At 44.7% G+C, this 19,986-nt stretch overlaps 1 protein-coding gene across 1 annotated transcript in view; it reads left to right on the top strand.

Moving 5' to 3' along the window:
* Window positions 1–13,336, top strand: part of LOC108157434 (fatty acyl-CoA reductase wat) — a 30,583-nt gene extending 17,247 nt beyond the window's left edge. Inside the window, exons 2-10 of the mRNA XM_017289488.2 lie at window positions 8,370–8,479; window positions 11,069–11,143; window positions 11,223–11,335; window positions 11,399–11,647; window positions 11,716–11,971; window positions 12,032–12,224; window positions 12,282–12,521; window positions 12,581–12,838; window positions 12,901–13,336. Of these exons, the coding sequence (XP_017144977.1) occupies window positions 8,398–8,479; window positions 11,069–11,143; window positions 11,223–11,335; window positions 11,399–11,647; window positions 11,716–11,971; window positions 12,032–12,224; window positions 12,282–12,521; window positions 12,581–12,838; window positions 12,901–12,991 (1,557 nt within the window). The 5' untranslated portion in view covers window positions 8,370–8,397 and the 3' untranslated portion in view covers window positions 12,992–13,336. The remainder of the gene's footprint in view (window positions 1–8,369; window positions 8,480–11,068; window positions 11,144–11,222; window positions 11,336–11,398; window positions 11,648–11,715; window positions 11,972–12,031; window positions 12,225–12,281; window positions 12,522–12,580; window positions 12,839–12,900) is intronic.
* Window positions 13,337–19,986: the final 6,650 nt, after the last annotated feature.

The raw sequence follows: 19,986 nt of genomic DNA, 5'->3' as shown, positions 1-19,986 counted from the left end.
AAATTTCAAATTATATTCAATTATAAATTACACAAATCGGAGCAGAGAGGGAAAGTAACGGCAGAGAGGGGAGGAGAGGGCGAGGTAGATGGCAATTGAAAACGATTTAAATGTTTGCTTATTTATTAGCGCATAAATTTGTTTTTGCAGAAGTTTTATTTGTTGCCATTTTTGTTGTTGCTGCTGCTGTTGCTGTTGCCACTGCCAATTGTGCATTACATGCCGGCAATTGTTGTTGCATTGATTTCTGGCGTGATTTCCACGATTATTATGGCAGCAACAAAAATGAGAGAGCGAGCAACAAAGGAAAGGAAAGCACTCTATAAGGCCGAAACTTATGATACCCTTACAGATCGGTTGTTCCTTTCGTTGCTCTTCGCCGAAATTACAATCTCATTTAAAAAAAATAAATGAATTTTAAATTATTCTGGATTTTCTAGGCAGGACAAAACATACCCTTTGGAAGGGTATAAAATTGCAAGCCAAGGAAAAAAATGAACCGATTAATTAATATAAATTATAGCGGAGCGCATTTAATTTATTTGTATATAGTTTTTATGACTCCGGTTCGCTTTTCGTTTGGTTTCGTTTCGTTTTGGTTTTTTTTTTCTTTCTGTTTTACGGCGATTTTGTAATGTCGTGTTGCTGTAATTGTTGTTGTCATTGATAATGAGCGAATTATGTAATTACAATTTGTACAGGCAAGTGTCCGTGTGTGTGTGTGTGTGTGGGTGTGGATGTGGGTAAATGCATGCTTAAGTTTTTTTTTTTACAATTTTTTTTTTGTTTTACTGGAAACTGGCCATAAATAAACAGGTGTAATAATGGGGCGACAAACAATTGAAATTGATTTAGAAATCGAAATGTGGAAATTCAATAAAAATTTAATAATAATCATGTCAGGGCTTGTTGTTTGTTTTATGTAAATTTAAATTAACCGTATATATTCATTGTTAGCGGAAGCCAAAATGAAATCATATTAAAATATATCATAATGGAAATTAATTAGCATTTATTAAATAAGAATTCAATTCAGTGAGCCACACATAATAATTGGGTAAAACTAACATTGGATTAAATACTGTATGCCAATTCACCTTAAACCATACTGGCTTGTAATTTGATTATTACATATACAAATATATAAAAAAATCCTTGCATTGAGGGCATTTAAAATAAAGGGATTCGATTATTTTCACTTATGGCCAAAGAAATTCAATAAATTGAAAGGAATTTTTTCTATTAGGTAGAGCGATATTCAATGTTCATTCAATTTCTCTTCTAAGCGCATCTGACACTTATGAGCTATTGGTAAAGTTTGTATTTTTTATAAGCTCCGGCACATACTCGCAGAGGGTTGGGTGTTGGTCCTTTATGTTAGCATACGTTATTGTTACCACAAGAGTTATTGTTGTCCCGAGTTCATTGAAAGGAAAGCCCCTGAAAAGTGAATGTCCTTATGGCAAAGTTTGCAATGATTTATAGGGACAGCTTCATCGGTCCCTCGTTGAAATGTGCTTCATTCTAAATAGAGTGTTTTAGTTAAGACCCCCCCATTCATAAGTTCTACTAAAGATAGTTACAGATGACGAGTATTGGTTGTTCCTGGCTGTTTCTCAGGAGCTTATAAGGAGGAAAATCGATCATGGAATGAATTAAAATAAATCAATTATGATTTAATAAATATTTCCACTCTCGAAAATAGCTCCCTTCCCATACACAGTACTGGCATTGTTTTCATAATTTTTCGGTCCAGAGCGCAGTAAATGTGGGCATTTGAAATTCATATATTATAATTATGATTACATATCTCAGATGTCTGTCATCGCACATAATTTTCCAATTCAATTGAACCATAATATTCGATTAGACTTAAAGTTCTACTGAAAAGAGCCCCAAGGGTCGTCCTGTCAGTGAACTGCATTCGTAACCCGAATACGAATATTTTCCCCAAGGCGAATTACACTTGGCACCCCATCTCCATCTCCACCCCCACCCCCACGCCCACCTCGCCCCCATTGAGTAGATGAGGATTGGTAATTTGCCTATTCAATTTGGCTTTGATTGCTGTTATGGCCATGTGAATATGAGGCAATTTCTTGGCAATATTCGTATTTGTCTGGCCAATACATATGCGTTATGGCCATCCACACACGCACACGCACACACAGCCACACACACTTGGCCATAACCAAAACTATTTGGTTAAACGCTCAACTTGGCCAGCAGCTCAGGTGTGGCGAGAGTGGACTCTGGTTGGGTTTTCGGGTGGGATTAGGGAGGTAATGGTGATGTGAGTAGTAGATGGCTCTGCCACATGCCACATTCCACATGCCACATGCCACCAACGCATGCGCAGCGCTTCAGGCGGAAAGATGACAAGTGATAAGAGAGTCAAGGGTTCTCCCCTGTCAGACATCGCCACAAGATCGGAGACACGTAGTCTCCCGGCAAAAGTTTCATTAATTTAATTGCCGAAAATGTTTGTCACTTGTGTAATATTCGTACTCCTAATTGGAAATTACAAGTTCGCACACGTTCCGCTAAGAGATACGTTTAATTAGCATTTCCAAGAGAAGGGAGGGGAGGAGGGAGGATTGTAAAGAACTTGCAAGTGTGTTCCATGCAAACATTGGACGTTAGATAAAGTCGTTAAGACGCGCAGCGCGCAAACAACAATACCAGCTACATACCAGCTACCAGCTTCCCATCGAATGCAATTACTAGTAGTCGTATTACTGTTGACCCACTAAGTGGCTGTGCACACACACTGGCCAAAGGTTGAAGGGTATGAAGTGTTGCTAAGAAGCGCATAATGCTCCCAGCTCCCTGCTCCCTACTGCCTTCTCTCTGCTCACAAATCCCTGCATAATTGAGTCTGAAAGGAGCCTGGTCTCTTGGACTCATTAGATACTGAATAGCCCCAGCCGCACACCCATCCCACAGCACCACAAAGAGATTCATTTGAGCAGCTGTTAATTGAGATTCGATATGAATAGGGGGCGCCTCATGAATGGCTTAGCTGAATGGATGTGCCATAATGGAGCTGCCATAAACTAGACGCTGTCACAGACCACTCAATTTCAATACCATTGCGGCTCATAAAATGACGCATCAATATAATCAAAATTATCATTACCACCAGCCCAGAACAGCCTCCGATGGTGGAGTCGGGACGGGGAGTGGTAAGGGGATGGGGTTCTCCGATGGCAGACAGTAGCTGGAGCAGCAAACCACAACAGCAACGATGCATGAGAGACATAAAAACTATAATCAATATCCATATCCATTAGCGTTATCGTATCAACGAACTCGAATAATAATAACGTACTCCTACATACATGTGTATGTATGGCTGCTGTGGCAGTGGCAGCCACCGCAGAGGCAGACAGGGTGCCCGATACGGACACCGACAGAGAGATACGGATACGGTATGGCTTGGTGAACGAACGGACACTGGCAACGCCACTGGGGCTGCTGCTCCTGCTGCTGCTGCTGGTTCTGGGACTAGCACAAAGATACTCGTACACCCCGTGGTGCTGGGACAGAGCTCTCTCCTGCTGCCCGTCCATTTGTCTTCACGTAATTATCTTTTAATAGATTTAACGAACATTTTTCGCACCGACTCTTTGCTTGTGTGTCATCCCAGTGACAACAGCAACAACACCAACTATAACAACAGCCACATCAACAAATAGCGATGAATGGAAACAGGAGAGGTTTCCACAAAATTCAATGAACTTCGGATACTCTGAAAAATGAATCTTTTTTACTAAAAGATAGATAGAAATCCTATCGATGATCGTATGTTTTTCAACTGATGCGTAGGCGACTTATCGTGCAAATACATCGATCGTTATTTCAGGAAATCGTATGAATAATAACGATCAAGTGATCTTTCAAGTGCCAAGCAAACTTTCATTAGTTGTTAGCTAATCAAATACCGAGTATAAATGCAAACAGGTAGGACATAACGATTGAGTGACTATGCCCACTTATCGAAAAGGGTATGGCAAACAGAGGCGGGCCAGAGTCCACACAGTAGTCCACACCGGAGTACCAGTCAGACCCGGACGAGGGCAGGGCAGGGCAGGACGGACACAGACCCAGACCCAGACCCAGACCCAGGCAAAGCCAAGCGGAAGTCGGAAGTTGTATGGCACATGCGGTGGTCGCGGCGGTTGCGATGGCGACGCCGGGTAATGGTGATGCCAATGACTGGGGGTGGAGTGGGCGCTGGAAGGTGGACGGACATAGGAGAGGGGTGGGGTTCGATGGTGGAATCTACGGCCATGGTGATGGCAGTGTTGGCAATGCTCGACCATTTTCATTTTATGGACTTTCAAACTGTTGCTGTTAATTATTTCTTCTTCTTTTAATGTGGCCACTGGTGTCTGGCCGCAGTTCTTACTTATTCGAACTCCCTGCATCTGCGGCGGACCCTCTTCCTGGGGCTGGCTCCTCTTCCTGGTCATGGTCCTCCGATAATGGTGATGCTGATGATGATGATGTTGTTCTGGATATTATGCACAGCCAGCTCCTCTTCAGCTTCCTCTTGGGGCACTTCCTCTTAGCATTTCTCGCCGTTGTTTGCACTTTTTCGCCATTTTACACTTTATTACAAAGGCATTAAATAAAATTCAAAGCGAATGAGCCTCGTCAAAAGTGTTCGACGAGAGGGCTTGGCATTTTTGATTCCCATTCGGTTGCATGGCTGCACCGAGTACGGCTGGAGGATGGTTGGAGGTGGTTGGCAGAGCCGCGTGGTGCTCCATTGAAGTGGTGCAGGCATCCCAAACCCCGCGCTATTCTCATTGTTGCCGCCGCGTAGCTGTTGCTGCTGCTGTTGCAATGCTGTTGCATTGCCAACAGACACTGCCCCCCGCTGTTGCCGCTGCTGGCTCTGCGGCCGCTGTTATTGTTGTGGTTCATACTTTTGTTTTTTAGTCCATTGTTCCCCCCCCAAAAAGTTTCTGTTGTTGTTGGGGCAGCAGCAGGCCGGGTAGCCGGCGGCCTCGTGCACCGCACGCAAACAAGCGCCAAAAGTAAAAGAACTACCAGAAGTGGCAACATCGAATCGAGTCGAACAGTGGAATCAACTCAATCAGCAACTGGGATTATCGAAAGAGGTAAAAGGAAACACTATTCGTACATTTTTGTACAATTTTTGTGCCTTCTGGAACACAGAACTTTCATCCACTTATTGCCCTACCTTGACCCACTGTGCCGTACTCTTTCAATTAGCTGCGCTTCGATGTGCATTGACGATGGAGTTTCGGTGTCGACAACGGGCAACGCCAATGGGGTGCAGGGGCAAAGAGGAGCAGTATCTGTGGCTGATACTTAAACAATGTATAAATTCGTCTACAAAGTCATCCCCTCACCACTGTCGAAGGTTCATTCAGTGCGTATTTGTGGACGGAGGGGGCAGTGTGCTGTGCACCTCTTGTAGAGCACTGGCTGCCGTCATTCTGGACTGACGACTGGACTGGAATGACTGACTGACTTCGCGTTGGCGGTGGCATCGCCGGTGGCAGCTACTGTGGTCGCCAACGTGGTGCAATCAGCTGCAGTGGCTTTTTGGCCGACATTGCCAGTAGTTAGCCATATACGGCGTGGGTCGGGGAAATGAGTCAGGGTGGCCGGGGGTCCGGGAGCGGCGAGTCAGTCAGTCGGTTGGATGGAGCTTGGCAAGCTGCCCAACTAACTAAGTGTCTCTTTTACCGCACTGCCTTCTGCTCTGCCCTCCTCTTCCGCTCCTCTTTGCAGCCGACTCTTCGCCTTCTCCCTCTCTTTTCCAGCACCGCACCGCAGCGCACCTCTCCGCCTCGCCTCCCATTTCATTGCACTGCGTTGCTTTCGTCATTCATTCGACTGAGTGAGCGCCGAGCCAGGCGCAAGCAGTGTAAAAGCTTCTCAATTGGTGTGAAATGCAACACGCTGCAATACTCGCACCGAGGGGTTAAGGGGTGGGTGCCAGGTGCCAGCTGCCAGTGCCAGTGCCACTGTGTTCGGTTTTCAATTGCAAATATGGCAAATATGGGTTAATTGTGCGAGACTTTGACTTGCACAAAATTATTTAATTTCCATTTTCGTATCCAATTTACAGACACTCGTACCTGAGCTCTCTCTCTCTCTTTCTCTCCCTTTTGTTTGCTCTTTAGATGTCCCTTTCTCTTTGGCAGGGCTTTTCATTGTTTTTCTTTCTCCCATTGTTCCATGGGACCGTTGTTGTTTGTTTTCGCAGCCAGTAAATGGCAAACAGTGCGACCCGCAAATATAAAGCGCTGTGTAATGAGTATTTAATTGAGTTTGTGAAAAGCTTAAAATAATGGAGTATAAAGCAATCTGGTAAAAATGTGTCATTGCTTGAACGTGTTATTGGGATGTGTAAAAGGTTTTTTTGAGATTAGAACGAATAATCTAATAAGAGAAGTTAGCTAATAGAGGCTAAAATCTATATAACAATTGGCAGTTTGATTATTAAAGAAATCGATTGATTAGTAAGGGATCACAGACTTAAGCCACCAAGAATTTAATCGAAAATCAAGAAAAGTTTTTGTTTCACAACAATTTAACAATAATTAGAGTAGGCTAGAGTTTTATTATAATATAATCAAATTAACCAATATGATCCATTATTTGGTGGCCAAAGCTCACGAATTAAGTAAATTATTACTAGAATGTTGGAGTTAATCATCAAATAGCTAAAAGCCGTTCTAGCTCGATTATTGTCATAATTCAATTATCGCCGTGAATACATTTTTCAAATAAGGTCTTAAACTCGAATAATGTAATTTATCGTACATTTTAAGTTACCCTATCATTTTAGAAGTTTATAAGTTAGCACTCAACATAAATAAGGTAATTTATTAAGCATTCAGTATACGTTTTTCTACTTTTGAAAGAGTTATGAGGTTTATATTACAATAATCATGACATATCATCGGATAACGTTCATAAAATTTGTGTAATGAAGTGATTAAAATACTTATTGCAACGATTATCACCCGGTTATTTTTCGCATTACCCTGTCTACTACTGCCTTACACTGATGAAACGCACTGCACCGCCATATGCTTTTCCTTGCTGCTTTTGTTTGCCGAGATATTTATCTCGCTGCGGAACAATGCCCGACGAGCTTTGATTACTTTGTCATTTGCGTTTGGGCCTGGAACCGTGTCTGGGTCCCGAGACGACGCGTCGTCTGTCTGAGGCTCTGGCCCGACCGGTCGGCCGCACATAATCGAGAACTTAATTCATTTAGCTTCAGTCTTTGTTGTACGGCGAATTGTTGTAATTATCACTATTAGTATGTTCGAGTACTTTACACATTCGGTTGCTTGTTGCTTGTGCACTTCTTTTGTACAGAATAGCGCAGCACAGAGTCATCGAACTGGCGGCGAATCGGTTGAAATTAAATTGAATTGAATCGGAATTCGTGTGTAACAGGTTTCAAGCGTAGTATTGTACTTGAAATTGAAATCTCGAACAGAAAACGGGTTAATTTCGAGGCTCTATAAATTACTTTTCATGCAAATGAGCAATTATTTTTTTGTTCGTTGCTAATTTATGTCCAAGTTTTGAGTTCAAAGATTCTTAACTCATTTATAATTATCCCAACTTTTGCATAGTTTCATTCACCTTTCCATTGCGAGTCGCTGCTCAAAAATGTTAAATTTGATTATTAAATTTTATTTGAGTTTGAGTCCCATTTCGGTTTCGGTTTCATATTTTGCTCGTTTTTCGTTCTCGTTTTCGTTTTCGTTCTCGTTTTTTGCTTTTGCTTTCGCATTTTGGGGGGCTCTGTCAACAGGTGCGTCTGGCACTTCATTAGAAATTTTAGTGGCGCTCCGAGCTGCTTTTGCCAGCTTTTCCCTGGTTTTCCCAGCTCTCTGAAAACTTTTAATTAAATTTCGAGCTTTACCGAAGCGAAATTTACTTACATATATACATATTATATTTGATTTTTGGTCGCCAAGAAACAGTCGCACGGAGACCGTTTTGGTCGCCTTCTAATTGGCTTTATGGTTTTCGCATTTCGCATTTCCCATTCAACTATTCCGAATTAGAAAAACATTTTCCTGCAAACTTCTGTCAAAGGGAAAAGAGTGTTCGGTTATTCAATTATGAGATTATCTGTGGGTCCCCAAGGCAGGGGAAATCGAAGGTGTTGCCTTGGATGATTACTATTAGATTTCTGTTGTAAGTTTTGTCTATGAACATTGATAACTCTATTGTATTTCTTAAGTTCCTTAAGCCCTATGAGACGCAAGCAATCAATATACCTTCAAAACACTTTTGTTTCCAGATAATTGTCCAATTTGTATGCCCCCAAACTCAATACGTTCTTCTTTTCTTCTTTCCAGATCAACCTGAAATTATTACCCGTTTAAGATGGATGATCCCAAAATAATGAACATTATGAATGGCAGGAAAACACTGGAAGACCATTCTCAGCTCATAAATGACGTGAAGGGTGAGTGACCAGACCGTACCCGTACCCGTACCAGACCTAACGAGACCAGACAGGATCAGGTTTAAGAGCAATACCCCCTCCGAAACACACACAAATCCCCAACCGCAAAAAAGGTGTTTTATGAAATATTAAATTAGCTGGGGGTGTCGGAGTGGAGAGCGGCAGGAGCAGGGGCTGGGGTGACTAAAAACAAATTTTTTTTTGGTTTAAATTGACAAATTATGTGACAGACTTTTGTCTGAGCGCGGCAGCCCACAAAATCCAAAGAGCCAACAACAATTGTTGACAATTCACTCAAAGCGGGGATGCGCTCTTGCTGTACACTCAAAGAGGGTGATATGATTTTGAGGAGCTATTTGTGACAGACAACAAGATCTAGATCGGATTGGAAAAGTCTTTGTATGGAAAACGCTTTTGTTTCTCAAGATATTCAAACTAAACCTCAACAAACTATAATTTGTAAGATATAATTGCATTGGCTGATTCACGAATGTCTTCCTGTTGCTCGATTTTTAAGGGTATCAAGAGTTGCGACCCTCGAAGCAGCCTTCTCCTCTGGTTATGGGTGCCGCCGCTGATGTTGCTGCTGTTACTGTTGGTGTTGGAGTTAGCGTTGAACAAATGCCCCAAAGCGCTCAAAAAGCTTTAAACGCCGCACTCGACTCCACTCCATGCCACACTCCAGGCCCGACTCCGAGTGGGGCCAGGCTCAATTTCGCAGCGTTCATAAACAATGATGGATGGTGGGGCATGGTGTGGCATGAAGTGCTGTCTTTGGGGGCCTGCGATGGGACTGGTTGGGTGTTGGCAACGGGGACGGGGGTCCGCACTGTTGGTGGCACATTTTCAGTTTCAGTTTCAGTTTCCAGTCGACGCGAGGCGATGCGATGCGAGGCGAGGCGATGGCGAAGTGCGCTTGAGTTGCATTTAAGCCAATTAGCATAGGCAAACAAAACATTTGAGTGAGCGGGCCAAGTGCTTGTGGTTGAGTGCGGCCTCAGGCCAGGGCTTCGGCTGAGGCTTCGGCTTCGGCTTCGTCGTTGGCTTCCAGGGAATGGTGGCATGCCACCAATGCTGGTGTCAGGTCTAGGTGTCAAGTTGTATTTGTGTGAATGTGTTTGTTATGCTTGACGCTGGAGATGGTAGCTGCAGGGAGCTGCTGGGGGAAGGGGGCGCTGAAGGGCTGCCGGCATCTCCTCAACAATGTTGCATTTATTATGCAATTATCAAGTGGCAATTGTGTGTGTGAGTCGGTGTGTGTCGGTGCATCCTGCGTCCCTGTGCACTGACTGACAGTGATTTACGCCGACGATTGGCAATTAGGCATCTCTAGACGCATGCAAAGGCCGCGTCTAAACAGGGCATCTTCAAGATGAGATGCCATTCAATTGAGGAATGTCCTGCACGGGCCATAGTACACTGTGAGAAACCAAAAGGAGAACAGTCATAGTTTCGACTAATAAGATTGTATGGCAATGTGCTTTACGGTATTTGTGAAGTACAGATCTTCTCATAAAGAATATCCCATAAAAACAGACACAGATAGATCGAAATTATCCAAATCAATCCGAAATGGTTGGTTCCATTACATAGTTCCACCTTGTATCGATCTGTTTTTTCATTTGGCTTCAACCATTTATTTATTTGGTTTTGAGGGATAGAATCTTAATATTAATAATAGCAATAATAGTGATACATTGTGACAGTGATACGTGCTCTCAATGGCTATTAATTATCCCCTAATTTGAAGCTCCTTCTCGGATTGAAAATATTTGCTCATGGGAGCACCATGATTGTTTTTCGCCCAGTGTACATATTAATACACGTGTAGCATATGTAGCAGCTGTGTAGCTGTGTGCGTGCCAGAGTGTGTGTGTGTGTGTGTCGGTGTGCGGTTGTGTACGTTTTAGACAATAGATGAATGGCTCGACGAGCTGCTAACTTGCAAATATTTATGAGTGGCCCAGCAAGTGGCAGGCAGCAGCAGCAACCGATGCCGACGCCGCAAACAACGATGTGGGTATGGGTATGGATATGTGTATGGGAATGGGGATGGGGATAGGCGAGATGGATGGGTGATATATGTGGCATGTGGATGGGGATGGGGATGGGGACCGGGGTGCGTGTGCACCCATCGGCAGGCAACGTTGAAACGTCAAGTGTTGTTGCCATTTTGGCACTTTGGACAAAAATGCAGGCTAGATGCTAACCTCCGGCCGCATGCCTCTCCCTCAACTATTCCGAGTGGCAGTCTCTCTGTGTGTGCCTCCGTATCTCTGTGTGAGTGTGTGTCTGTGTGTGGCGTGAATTATGCGCAATTCAAGTGGCATTTGATGCGCATTTAAATTCGTGACGGCGCTTCAAGTTGGTGGCAAACAAACCGAACGGAAACTGAACTGAATCGAACCCACAGCAAACAGCCTTCAGCCCTCAGACAGGGCAGGGCCTGTGGCAGGGAATGGGGCTGGGACAGGGGCAAGATTTTCCCGAGTGGGTGGGCCCATCAATGATGCGCATTAAATTGGCTAATTGTTTAATGACTGTTTGCATTGATCTCTTCCCCCACGCAAACTTCCACTTGTGGTACAGACGAGTCGCCCATGCAAATGTTCTACAAGGACAAGGGCGTATTCCTCACTGGCGGCACAGGATTCTTCGGCAAAAGTAAGTTCCCATCCACTCCCGAGTACGTGACTGGAATTCCTTATACTTATCGCCCAGAGCCTTCTTCTCTGTCCCCCAGTTATCATCGAGAAATTGTTGCGCGTCACGGAGGTGGGACAAATATATTTGCTGATACGCACCAAAAAGGGCAAGGATGCATTCGCACGCATTGAGGATCTGTTTAATGATCCGGTAAGTGTTTGAGTGCCGAATTGTACCACCTTTTTCTCATTCGTTGCATTGATTTCCCCCTAGGTCTTTGACAAGATGAAACAGGTTAATCCCAAGTATCGCTGCCAGATCACAATCATCAGCGGGGACTGCTCTCTGCCGGGAATGGGTATCAGTCCAGATGAGCGGGAGACCATTCTGGAGAATGTGAACATTGTTCTCCACAGTGCGGCCACAGTCCGGTTCGATGAGAAGCTGAAAATGGCCATTGCCATCAATGTCCATGGCACCAAGGAGATCATCAAGCTGGCCAAAGAGATTGTCAACCTGAAGGTGGGTCTTCCTCTACTCTATCCTCTCCTATATCTGATCCTTGATACTTACTCTCTGATCCACTACAGGCCCTCGTCCATGTCTCCACTGCATTTGCCCACTGCAATATGCGCCACATCCAGGAGAAGTTCTACAGCGGCACCATGACCGGCGAGAATGCCTTCAAGCTGAGCGAATGCCTGGACGAGCACACTCTGAATACCCTGACGCCAACCATTATTCAGGGGTATCCGAACACGTATACCTTCACCAAAGTTCTGGCCGAGAATGTGGTGCAGCAGACGGCACAGAATCTGCCAGTAACGATCTTTAGGCCGGGCATAGGTTAGTAATCATTCCTCATGATTCATTCAAAGAGTTACGTCTATCTGCCTTCTTCTACAGTGATCACCACTTACCGTGAACCAGTTACCGGTTGGATCGACAACATGTACGGACCCTGTGGCGTCATTGTGGGCATTGGCTCAGGCGTTCTGCGCGTCTTCACCGGTGATATGGACAACAAGGCGCACATCGTGCCGGTGGACATGTGTGTGAATGCTCTGCTGGCCAGTGCCTGGGACATAGCGCGGAACAAGTGAGTGGCAATGCTAATATTTTACCAATCAAGCATCTCAAATCCTCTCCTTCGCAGATACGAGACACCGCCCATCTATAACTATGTCCCCGACGCGGAAAACATGGTTAGTTGGAGGCGTTACATGGAGGATGGCTTTGAGTATGGCTGTGATATACCGATGCGCAAGTCCATATGGTATCCGCGCTTCACCATCGTGCCACACATGTGGCAGTATCACATACTATGCTTCTTCTACCACACATTGCCCGCCCTGATCATGGACTTCATTATGGTGATCATTGGCAAGAAACCAAGGTAAGAGCGTAAGAGGATTCTTTAGAGGGTCTCTTGACTAACGCTCTGTCTTCCCTTAGAATGATGAAGATCTATCGCAAGATCCACAAGCTGAGCAATGTCCTCAAGTACTTCAGTTCAAATGAGTTTCGCTTCGACAACGATAATGTGAGGAGTCTCTCCGAAAAGCTGGATGAGAGGGACAAGCGGCTGTTTGCCTTCGATATGCGCGACTTGGACTGGACCAATCTCTTCCGCGTCAGTCTCTATGGGCTGCGCCTTTATGTGGTGAAGGATGATCCCAGCAATATTCCCGAGTCCATCAAGCGATACGAGAGGTGGGTCTTACCATTGCTCCTTCCTGTTAGTATCCTCTAATTCTGTTTGTCTTTCCTTTCAGATTGAAGGTCCTGCACTATACCACGCTGGCTGTTTTCTATTCGTTGGTCGCCTGGGCACTGTACGGCCTCATCAAGCTCATCTTCTTATAGGATCGCTACACTTTTTCTTATGTATTAATACTGTAGGGCATGTCTTTCACTTCTCTCCTCCTCCTTGTCAATCTTTCTTTCCTTGTTCCCTAACACTTTCGTTTCTGTTTCATCTTCTGCAATAGTTGTTAGTCGTAGCTGTATGTACCTATGTATGTTTGTAACATATCCGTATGCCCTTAGTCATATCTTTGAAACGCTTTATCCGACCCTTGTATAGCTTAGTTCGTACGTATGTATCTTAATGTAAATTCGTTGGAGTTGATTGTGCACTCGTAATGTGGATCTAGACGATCGATCACAATAAAAACTGCTTCACATTTTGTTTGGGATATGTCAAAACAATTTGCTTTAAAATGGGGAATGGAGAAATGAAATTGAACTACAAAAGATTTCTTTAAAGAATTATACAAACTCAATAAATTGCTCAACAGAGCGTATACTTAATATTATTGGATCGCATCTACGTTTCATTCCGCGGCTTTCTGTTAGTCGGTTCTGCATGGATTGTTGGTGGGTTTTTTTTTTTGGGGATCAAGCTCTCCCCAATTGACTGAAGGTCTAATCCGTTTGGCTAAAAAGCAACAACGAGTACTCGTGGCGCAAATTGAAAACAATAAGATTCGTTTGATTTACATACCAGCTTAATATCGGAATATTTTATTGCATATTTGCAGGCGTCTGGCAAGTGAGAAAAAAAAGAGTCGTAAAAATAATGCCCAGAGGTAGCTTATCAAATTGCGAACAGCAGCAGCAGCAGCAGTCCGATGCAAAATCCTGTAAGGCGCTTTATCGCTTTATTCCCCCCCATATACATATACATATACAGATACACACTGTGTGCGTGTTCGAGTATGCATAAATAAATCCGCACATGTATCGCATCGTATCGTATCGTATCGCTTTGGATTGCAGCCCTGGCATTCACAGTCGTATGATTTCAAAATTAAAATCACAGCATAACCCAATCACCCCCAGACCCCCATCAAGGCAAAGCCTGCTCGTCATACTCCTGGCTCTCATCCTGCCTTTTAATGCTCCACATCCTCATCCTCATCATGCTCCTGCTCCTGGTACTCCACATCCTTCTACTCCTGCTCACAGCTCATTCCCAATACAGCCATAAAACTCTCGCATACTCATCAAACATACACGGAATAAGTAAGAGGAGGAGGGCCATATACCAGAGGGGTGTCGGAGAGGTGACTGGAGCTGGAGCTGGAGATGGGGTTGGGGTTGGGGCTGGGGTCCGTGGAGGTTGGTGGTTGCCTTCTGCACATTCTGTGAAAAATGTTTGTCAAACCGCAGCGAGCGTGGCGCGCAATGATTGAAGCCACTGTGGATGCCACAGCTACTGCTGCTATGCTCTGCTCTGTGCCGTGCTGACTTTTCTCCACAGCCAAAGGTCCAATGTAGATTTTTCAAAAAAATTGCCACAGCGTAACGGAAGCGCTTCCAATTAAAGTGAGCGTGTGAGGGCATGTACATCTTTCTCTCTTTCTCAGAGTCTCTCTGAGTGTGTGCGTGTGACAATAACTCCCCAATATGTTTTGCTGCATAAATATATAAACATGTGAACATATATGCAAGTGTACTTATGTCTGTTTGTATGTGTTAGAATGCCTTGGATATTTTTGTTGTTGGCCCAAAATTGCAAGCGTCGCAACACGAACGACCGAGCAGAACATTGAAAGACCAAACAATCTCAATCTCTCAAATTAGATTTTCAGAAAAATGCACCTCTGGGAAATGCACAATGAAAAAGCAACTGGCCTGCACAGCCACACAGACACGCACGCACACAGCGGGGCGGCATCTCGGCTTCGGCTCTGCCGTGGCTCCTTTTCCTTTTTATTTTTGTCAGTGTGCGAACTTCGGGCCAGCACACGAAGCTCTCCAGTGAGCTTTCACTGAGAGATAGTACTCTCTTAGGCGCGCTCTCTTACTCCACTCTCTCTTCGATGTGCGCTCTCTTACGCGTAACAGCGGGACGGGACATGGAGTGCATGATGCTTATTCAAGGGTTGTTCATTCGTGAAATTAATATTGCGGCAACCGTCGCAGCACGCGCGCCTCCATAGTTTATGTTGCCGCTGCCTGCTGTTGCTGCTGCTGCGGCTGCGGCTGCTCCCCTTCTCTCCTGCTGCTGCTGCTGTGGCAGGGCATATTGTAACGGGCTTTATGTGCTCCCCAGGCCAGGGCTGCCTCTGCTCTGTGTTGCACTTTGTTACAGTTTCGATGGCTTGCATTATTATTGTGTTCCACTTCCACTGCGTTCCGCCCGCTCTCTCTCTCTATATCTCTCTCTCTCTGTCTATTGCTGTTCGTGTTTGCGCATATCTGTGCGTGTTCCGGCATGCGTTTATTTGTCTGCCTCATTGCCAGCTCCGGACCATTATCAGATTTTGTAATAGCTTTACGTTTATTACTTTCTTTCGCTTTCTCCTCTTTGTTTTCTTCATCGCTCTCGTTCTTTTTTTCTGTTTTTTTTTTTCAATTTCCTTCTGTGTCTTTGGTATTTTTGTTGGTTTTTTTGCCATACTGCCTGGTCAGGGCTGCCAATCTCTTCTGGGGCTTGCTTCACCCCTCCCCTTACCACTTTTGGTAGCATCCCCTCGTAGCTCTTTGACTGGTGCTTGTTGATTTGCTGTTCCTGCTTGTTGTCGCGTCAATTAAAAATAAAGTCGGGTTCGGGGCTCAGGTTTTTTGTTTCCACAACGCCCACTACATACGAAAAGTGCACGGCAAGAAAAACCTTAAAAAACTGCTGAAATTCACGGGACTCCAAATATGCAGAAAATCAGCTGTCAAGCTAATATTCCTTATTGTTTTCAATTCTTTTTTGCAGTGTAGCCGGAAGCAACATATGTACGGTTATTTAGCCACATCTCCTCTCTCAGTCACACACTGTTTCCGTGTGTGAGTGCTTGTTTGCGTGTGTTTGTTTTCTCTCTGTTTGCAGTTCGCTTGGGCTATAATTATTTAACGTTGCCTTGTCACTGGCGGCTTGGTGTTCGTTCTCCCAACTTCAACTTCAACTTCAACTCCATCTCCAGTTCTAGTTTCTCCTTTTGATGCTCCTGCTCCCACTCCTACCTCTATTCCTGCTCCAGCATCCAACCACCTCAACTCCTGCTTCCACTTCCACCTCCTTTCCACCTCCTTTCCACCTCCACCTCCATTCCTGCTCTTGTTTCTTCTTTAGTTTAGCGCTCGCGCGCGCTCTTGTAATAATATTTTAAATTAATTACAACAAACATGCATTTGCTTCAGCGTGGGTGGGAGTGTGTGTGTGCGCGATAGTGTCTTTGTGTGTCTACCCTCTCACCCAACTCTCTCCGTCTCTGTCTCCATCTCTCAGTCTCTTTCTCTTTTTATTATGCATGTGTGTGTGCGTGTGGGGCGTGCTTTTGTGCTGCTGCTGTTTTGTATGAAAAGTGAATTAAGGCGAATTTAGCGCGCGTTGGCCACGTCCAAAGTGCATTTGTATTAGAGATGGGAGCGTGCTCTCGTGCCTGCGCACGTGATTGAGCCTCATCGAATCTGAATAATTTAGAGTGATTTAAATAACAGCGCCATCAATCAAACTGGGTATATGCATCGATATCTGGGAGTTGCGAGAGTTGTCTGAAGACTTTACCAGCTAGATTTGGGATGACTAAAGAGTCCGATATACTCTATTTATGATCAATAGTATAGTATAGTATTCCATTCTGTATTCTGTATTGTTGGTTTCAGATCACATGTTGCTTTTGTGGATGCTCGCATAATTCACTTGACCATCGCTATGCCAGAGTGCATTTGTATGTCCTGGGCCATCGTCGTCGCTAACTTTATCCTTGGTTGGTTACACAAACACCCATAAACCGACACACACACACACACGTCCTTGGTGAGAGAGAGAGACACTTTCGCTGGGACAGTGTGTTAGTGTGTTTATGGTGTCCCACGTCCCCCCCGCCATTCAATTCAATGGAACGACCACGCCTACCCACGACCAAAGCAGACCAAAAAGAAGGGGAGATCCCCTAGTAGTTGGACGGGGGGGCCCAGCATTTGGCATTGTCTATTAGTATCTCGTTTGCGCTTCTCTGTGCATTCTGTTCTAGTGCTTCTTTTGAAGTTTTCGCTTGCATTCGCATTTTAATTTGAAGTGCATCATTTCTGTTCTGCCGTCTACCGTCTGCCTTCTGCCTTCTACCTTTTCCCTTCTGCCTTCTGCGTCTGCGGCCACAAACAGACAAACAGAGCCAGTCCGTTCAGACCGCCCCATTCCCCTTCCCCATTCCCCGAACGCCAGAATCCAGAGCCCAGAGCCCAGAACCCAGAACCAACCACCGAAGCAACCAACAAACAAACAAACCAACAGACAAACAAAAAAGTGCTTATGCTCATTCATTCATTTCATTTCCCATTACAAGCCAGCAGAAGAGGAGCTCGGATCCTGCTCGGCACCAGGATCCCTACCTGTGTGGCAAGAGCACGCTGAAACGGTGAACGGTGAACGGTGAGCGCCACAGCCAAACAAAAATGGTTAAAAAGCAAGCCGAGACGGGCTCTGGGCCAGGCAAACAACAACTACCACCCAACCGCCGCCACTTGCCACTACTTTATGCCACTTCAACGCAACTCAATTGCTTTCTTTGCCTTTATGAAACCAGCCCTACGCGTGTCTCTTTCTCCCTCTCTCTCCGCCATATCTCTGTAGCTGTGTATGTGTGTGTGTGTGTATCTATGTATGTGGCATGCGGTTTTATTAAAATACTCGTCCTGCGTCTTGCCCCCAACTCCTATTCGAGCCCAGGCCTTCCTCCTGTTCTTGTTCTTGCAAATAATGAAAAGTGCCGCACATAAAATTTGCACAAATTATTCCACTTTTCCTGCCGCTCCGATCCCCAGCAGAAAAACGCACCCCTCCCCCGCCGTCTGTATCTACTTTTTCTTGTATTTTTTTGCCCCAGCGCTTTATTTCTTTATTTACGCCAAAATGCATTGAAAAAATAAAAAATAATAAATAAAATTATAAATGAAAGCAGGACGCATCTTGTTTGGGTTCGCTTTCTTTCTATTCCTATTTTGTTATTTTATTACTGTATATCCATTCCCCTTTGGTTTTCGCTTTCGCCGTGTCCCCCCGTCACCAACAGCAAGAACTAAAGAAATACAAATACAAAATATAAGAGAACTGATGCACAAACTGGGCGGGAGAGTGGGAGAGCGGGCCAGAGGAGAAAGAAAATCAAGTGAAATCTCGAAATGTGGATGGTGTAACGACTAGAGGATATCATCCATGCAGACTCCATGCGGAGCTGTTCCATTTTAGGTTTTTATCTGGGCCGAAAACTGTGCCTGTTGCATACACCTGCACGAGTGCAACAGACTCCACGACTACGGGGTATCGCAAGCAGGGGCAACATTTGTGCGTGTGTCGTCGGGGGCTCCCATCTCAGGGTGTTACAAATAGTGGAATAGTCCAACGTACATCGTAAATATTTCAACTGCAACAACAATAATAGCAAAGCGGCTCCAGCAACCATAACGAGCACAAATAGCAAACAAGATGGAGGCACAAGGCAGGAGGCAGGCGACAAGGCGAGAAAGAGTGACAGAGGGTGGGGGTTGAGAGTATGGGGCAGCACGGCGAATCGATAGATTGCACCTGGTACACTCTACGCAGAAAGTGTCCCTAGCTGGGAGCCAGGGACAGTGGCAGGGCCAGAACCACTACCAGAACCTTTAACAACCTACGACACCAACAAAACCAACAAACAACAATAATAACAGCAGTAGCAACAAGAACTAAGCGATGGCCCCGGGCCCGAAGCATTGGATACCCTTAAAGCTCCATCGTTGTATGAAGCGTTATGTTCTACTCACTTTCTTACAATAGACTACTTTTCAACTGATCTTTTAGATGGAATATACATGTACGATAGTCGGATCGAACTGAAATACGAGTAAATACTATAAAAAAGGGTCTGTTAAGGGTAAACTTAAAAGACGGCAGTTGTGCATAGTTAAAGGGAGATGGCTACCGATCCTGATATATATAATACCCTATGGGATTCTAAGTTGTAGGTTCCAGCCTTGCAGACATCAGTCCAAAATCGTAATACTCTCTAGAAGGGTATAAAAACAATAAAGAACCAAAAAGGCGAACGGTTGTAGGTGCAACTTTGCCTTTTGCCATCTCGCCTTCATCTTCTACTTCAGTTCTTCTTTGGCCTTTTCTCCTTCTCCTTATCCTACTTCATTTCTGCTCAGTTTTGTGCTCAGCAGTTTTTGGGTTCCGTTCCCCAAACTCTCTGTGCCCCCACCGCCTCCTCTGCCCACTCACAATCCATGCGAAAATTTGAAGCGATTTATTTACTTTTTGCCATTGCCATTTGCCGTTTCCTCGTGTCGTTGTATTTGCCCACTCCTTTTACTTGCCATTCCTTACATTACCCCTTTCCTAGCTCTATTTCTTTCGTTCCGTTTTGCTTCCTCTGCCGTTGCTGTCGCTGCTGCCGGCCGCTGCTGGTTGCTGCCAAATGCGGTGCATGCAACAAATTGAGGCATATTGGAATAGAAGGGCACTAAAGTATTTGCCTTATTGATTTGACAGCTTCACATTCAATGTTCTGATAGGACATTAATGGAAACGGATCTTGTGGCTGGCTGGCGTGGCCCGAGTGTACAGGGATTTCGAGATCAAAGAGGGCTCCTGGAGTTGTACATTTCATTAGGTTAAGTGGAGCAGAGCAGAGCAGAGCAGAGCAGAGAACAATATAGCCCAAAAGTGTGGGGGAATGTCTTTCAAAAATGCATTTCAAGACAGTGATTCTCTGGAGCCTTTTTATGTAAGGGAGCTGCAGTTTGAAGACTCACGGATCTTTCATCAAAAATGTATAAAGATACACAAGATTTTCTTTGGAGTTTCAATTACTTTGGGATTGTTTTACTTTCAAACTCTAAATCCAATGAAAAAACTGAGCGTCTACCACAGCTCTTGC

The sequence above is a fragment of the Drosophila miranda genome, chromosome 2 (genome assembly GCF_003369915.1).
Source record: "Drosophila miranda strain MSH22 chromosome 2, D.miranda_PacBio2.1, whole genome shotgun sequence".
Lineage (NCBI taxonomy): Eukaryota > Metazoa > Arthropoda > Insecta > Diptera > Drosophilidae > Drosophila > Drosophila miranda.
This window is presented reverse-complemented; position numbering and strand designations above follow the sequence as displayed.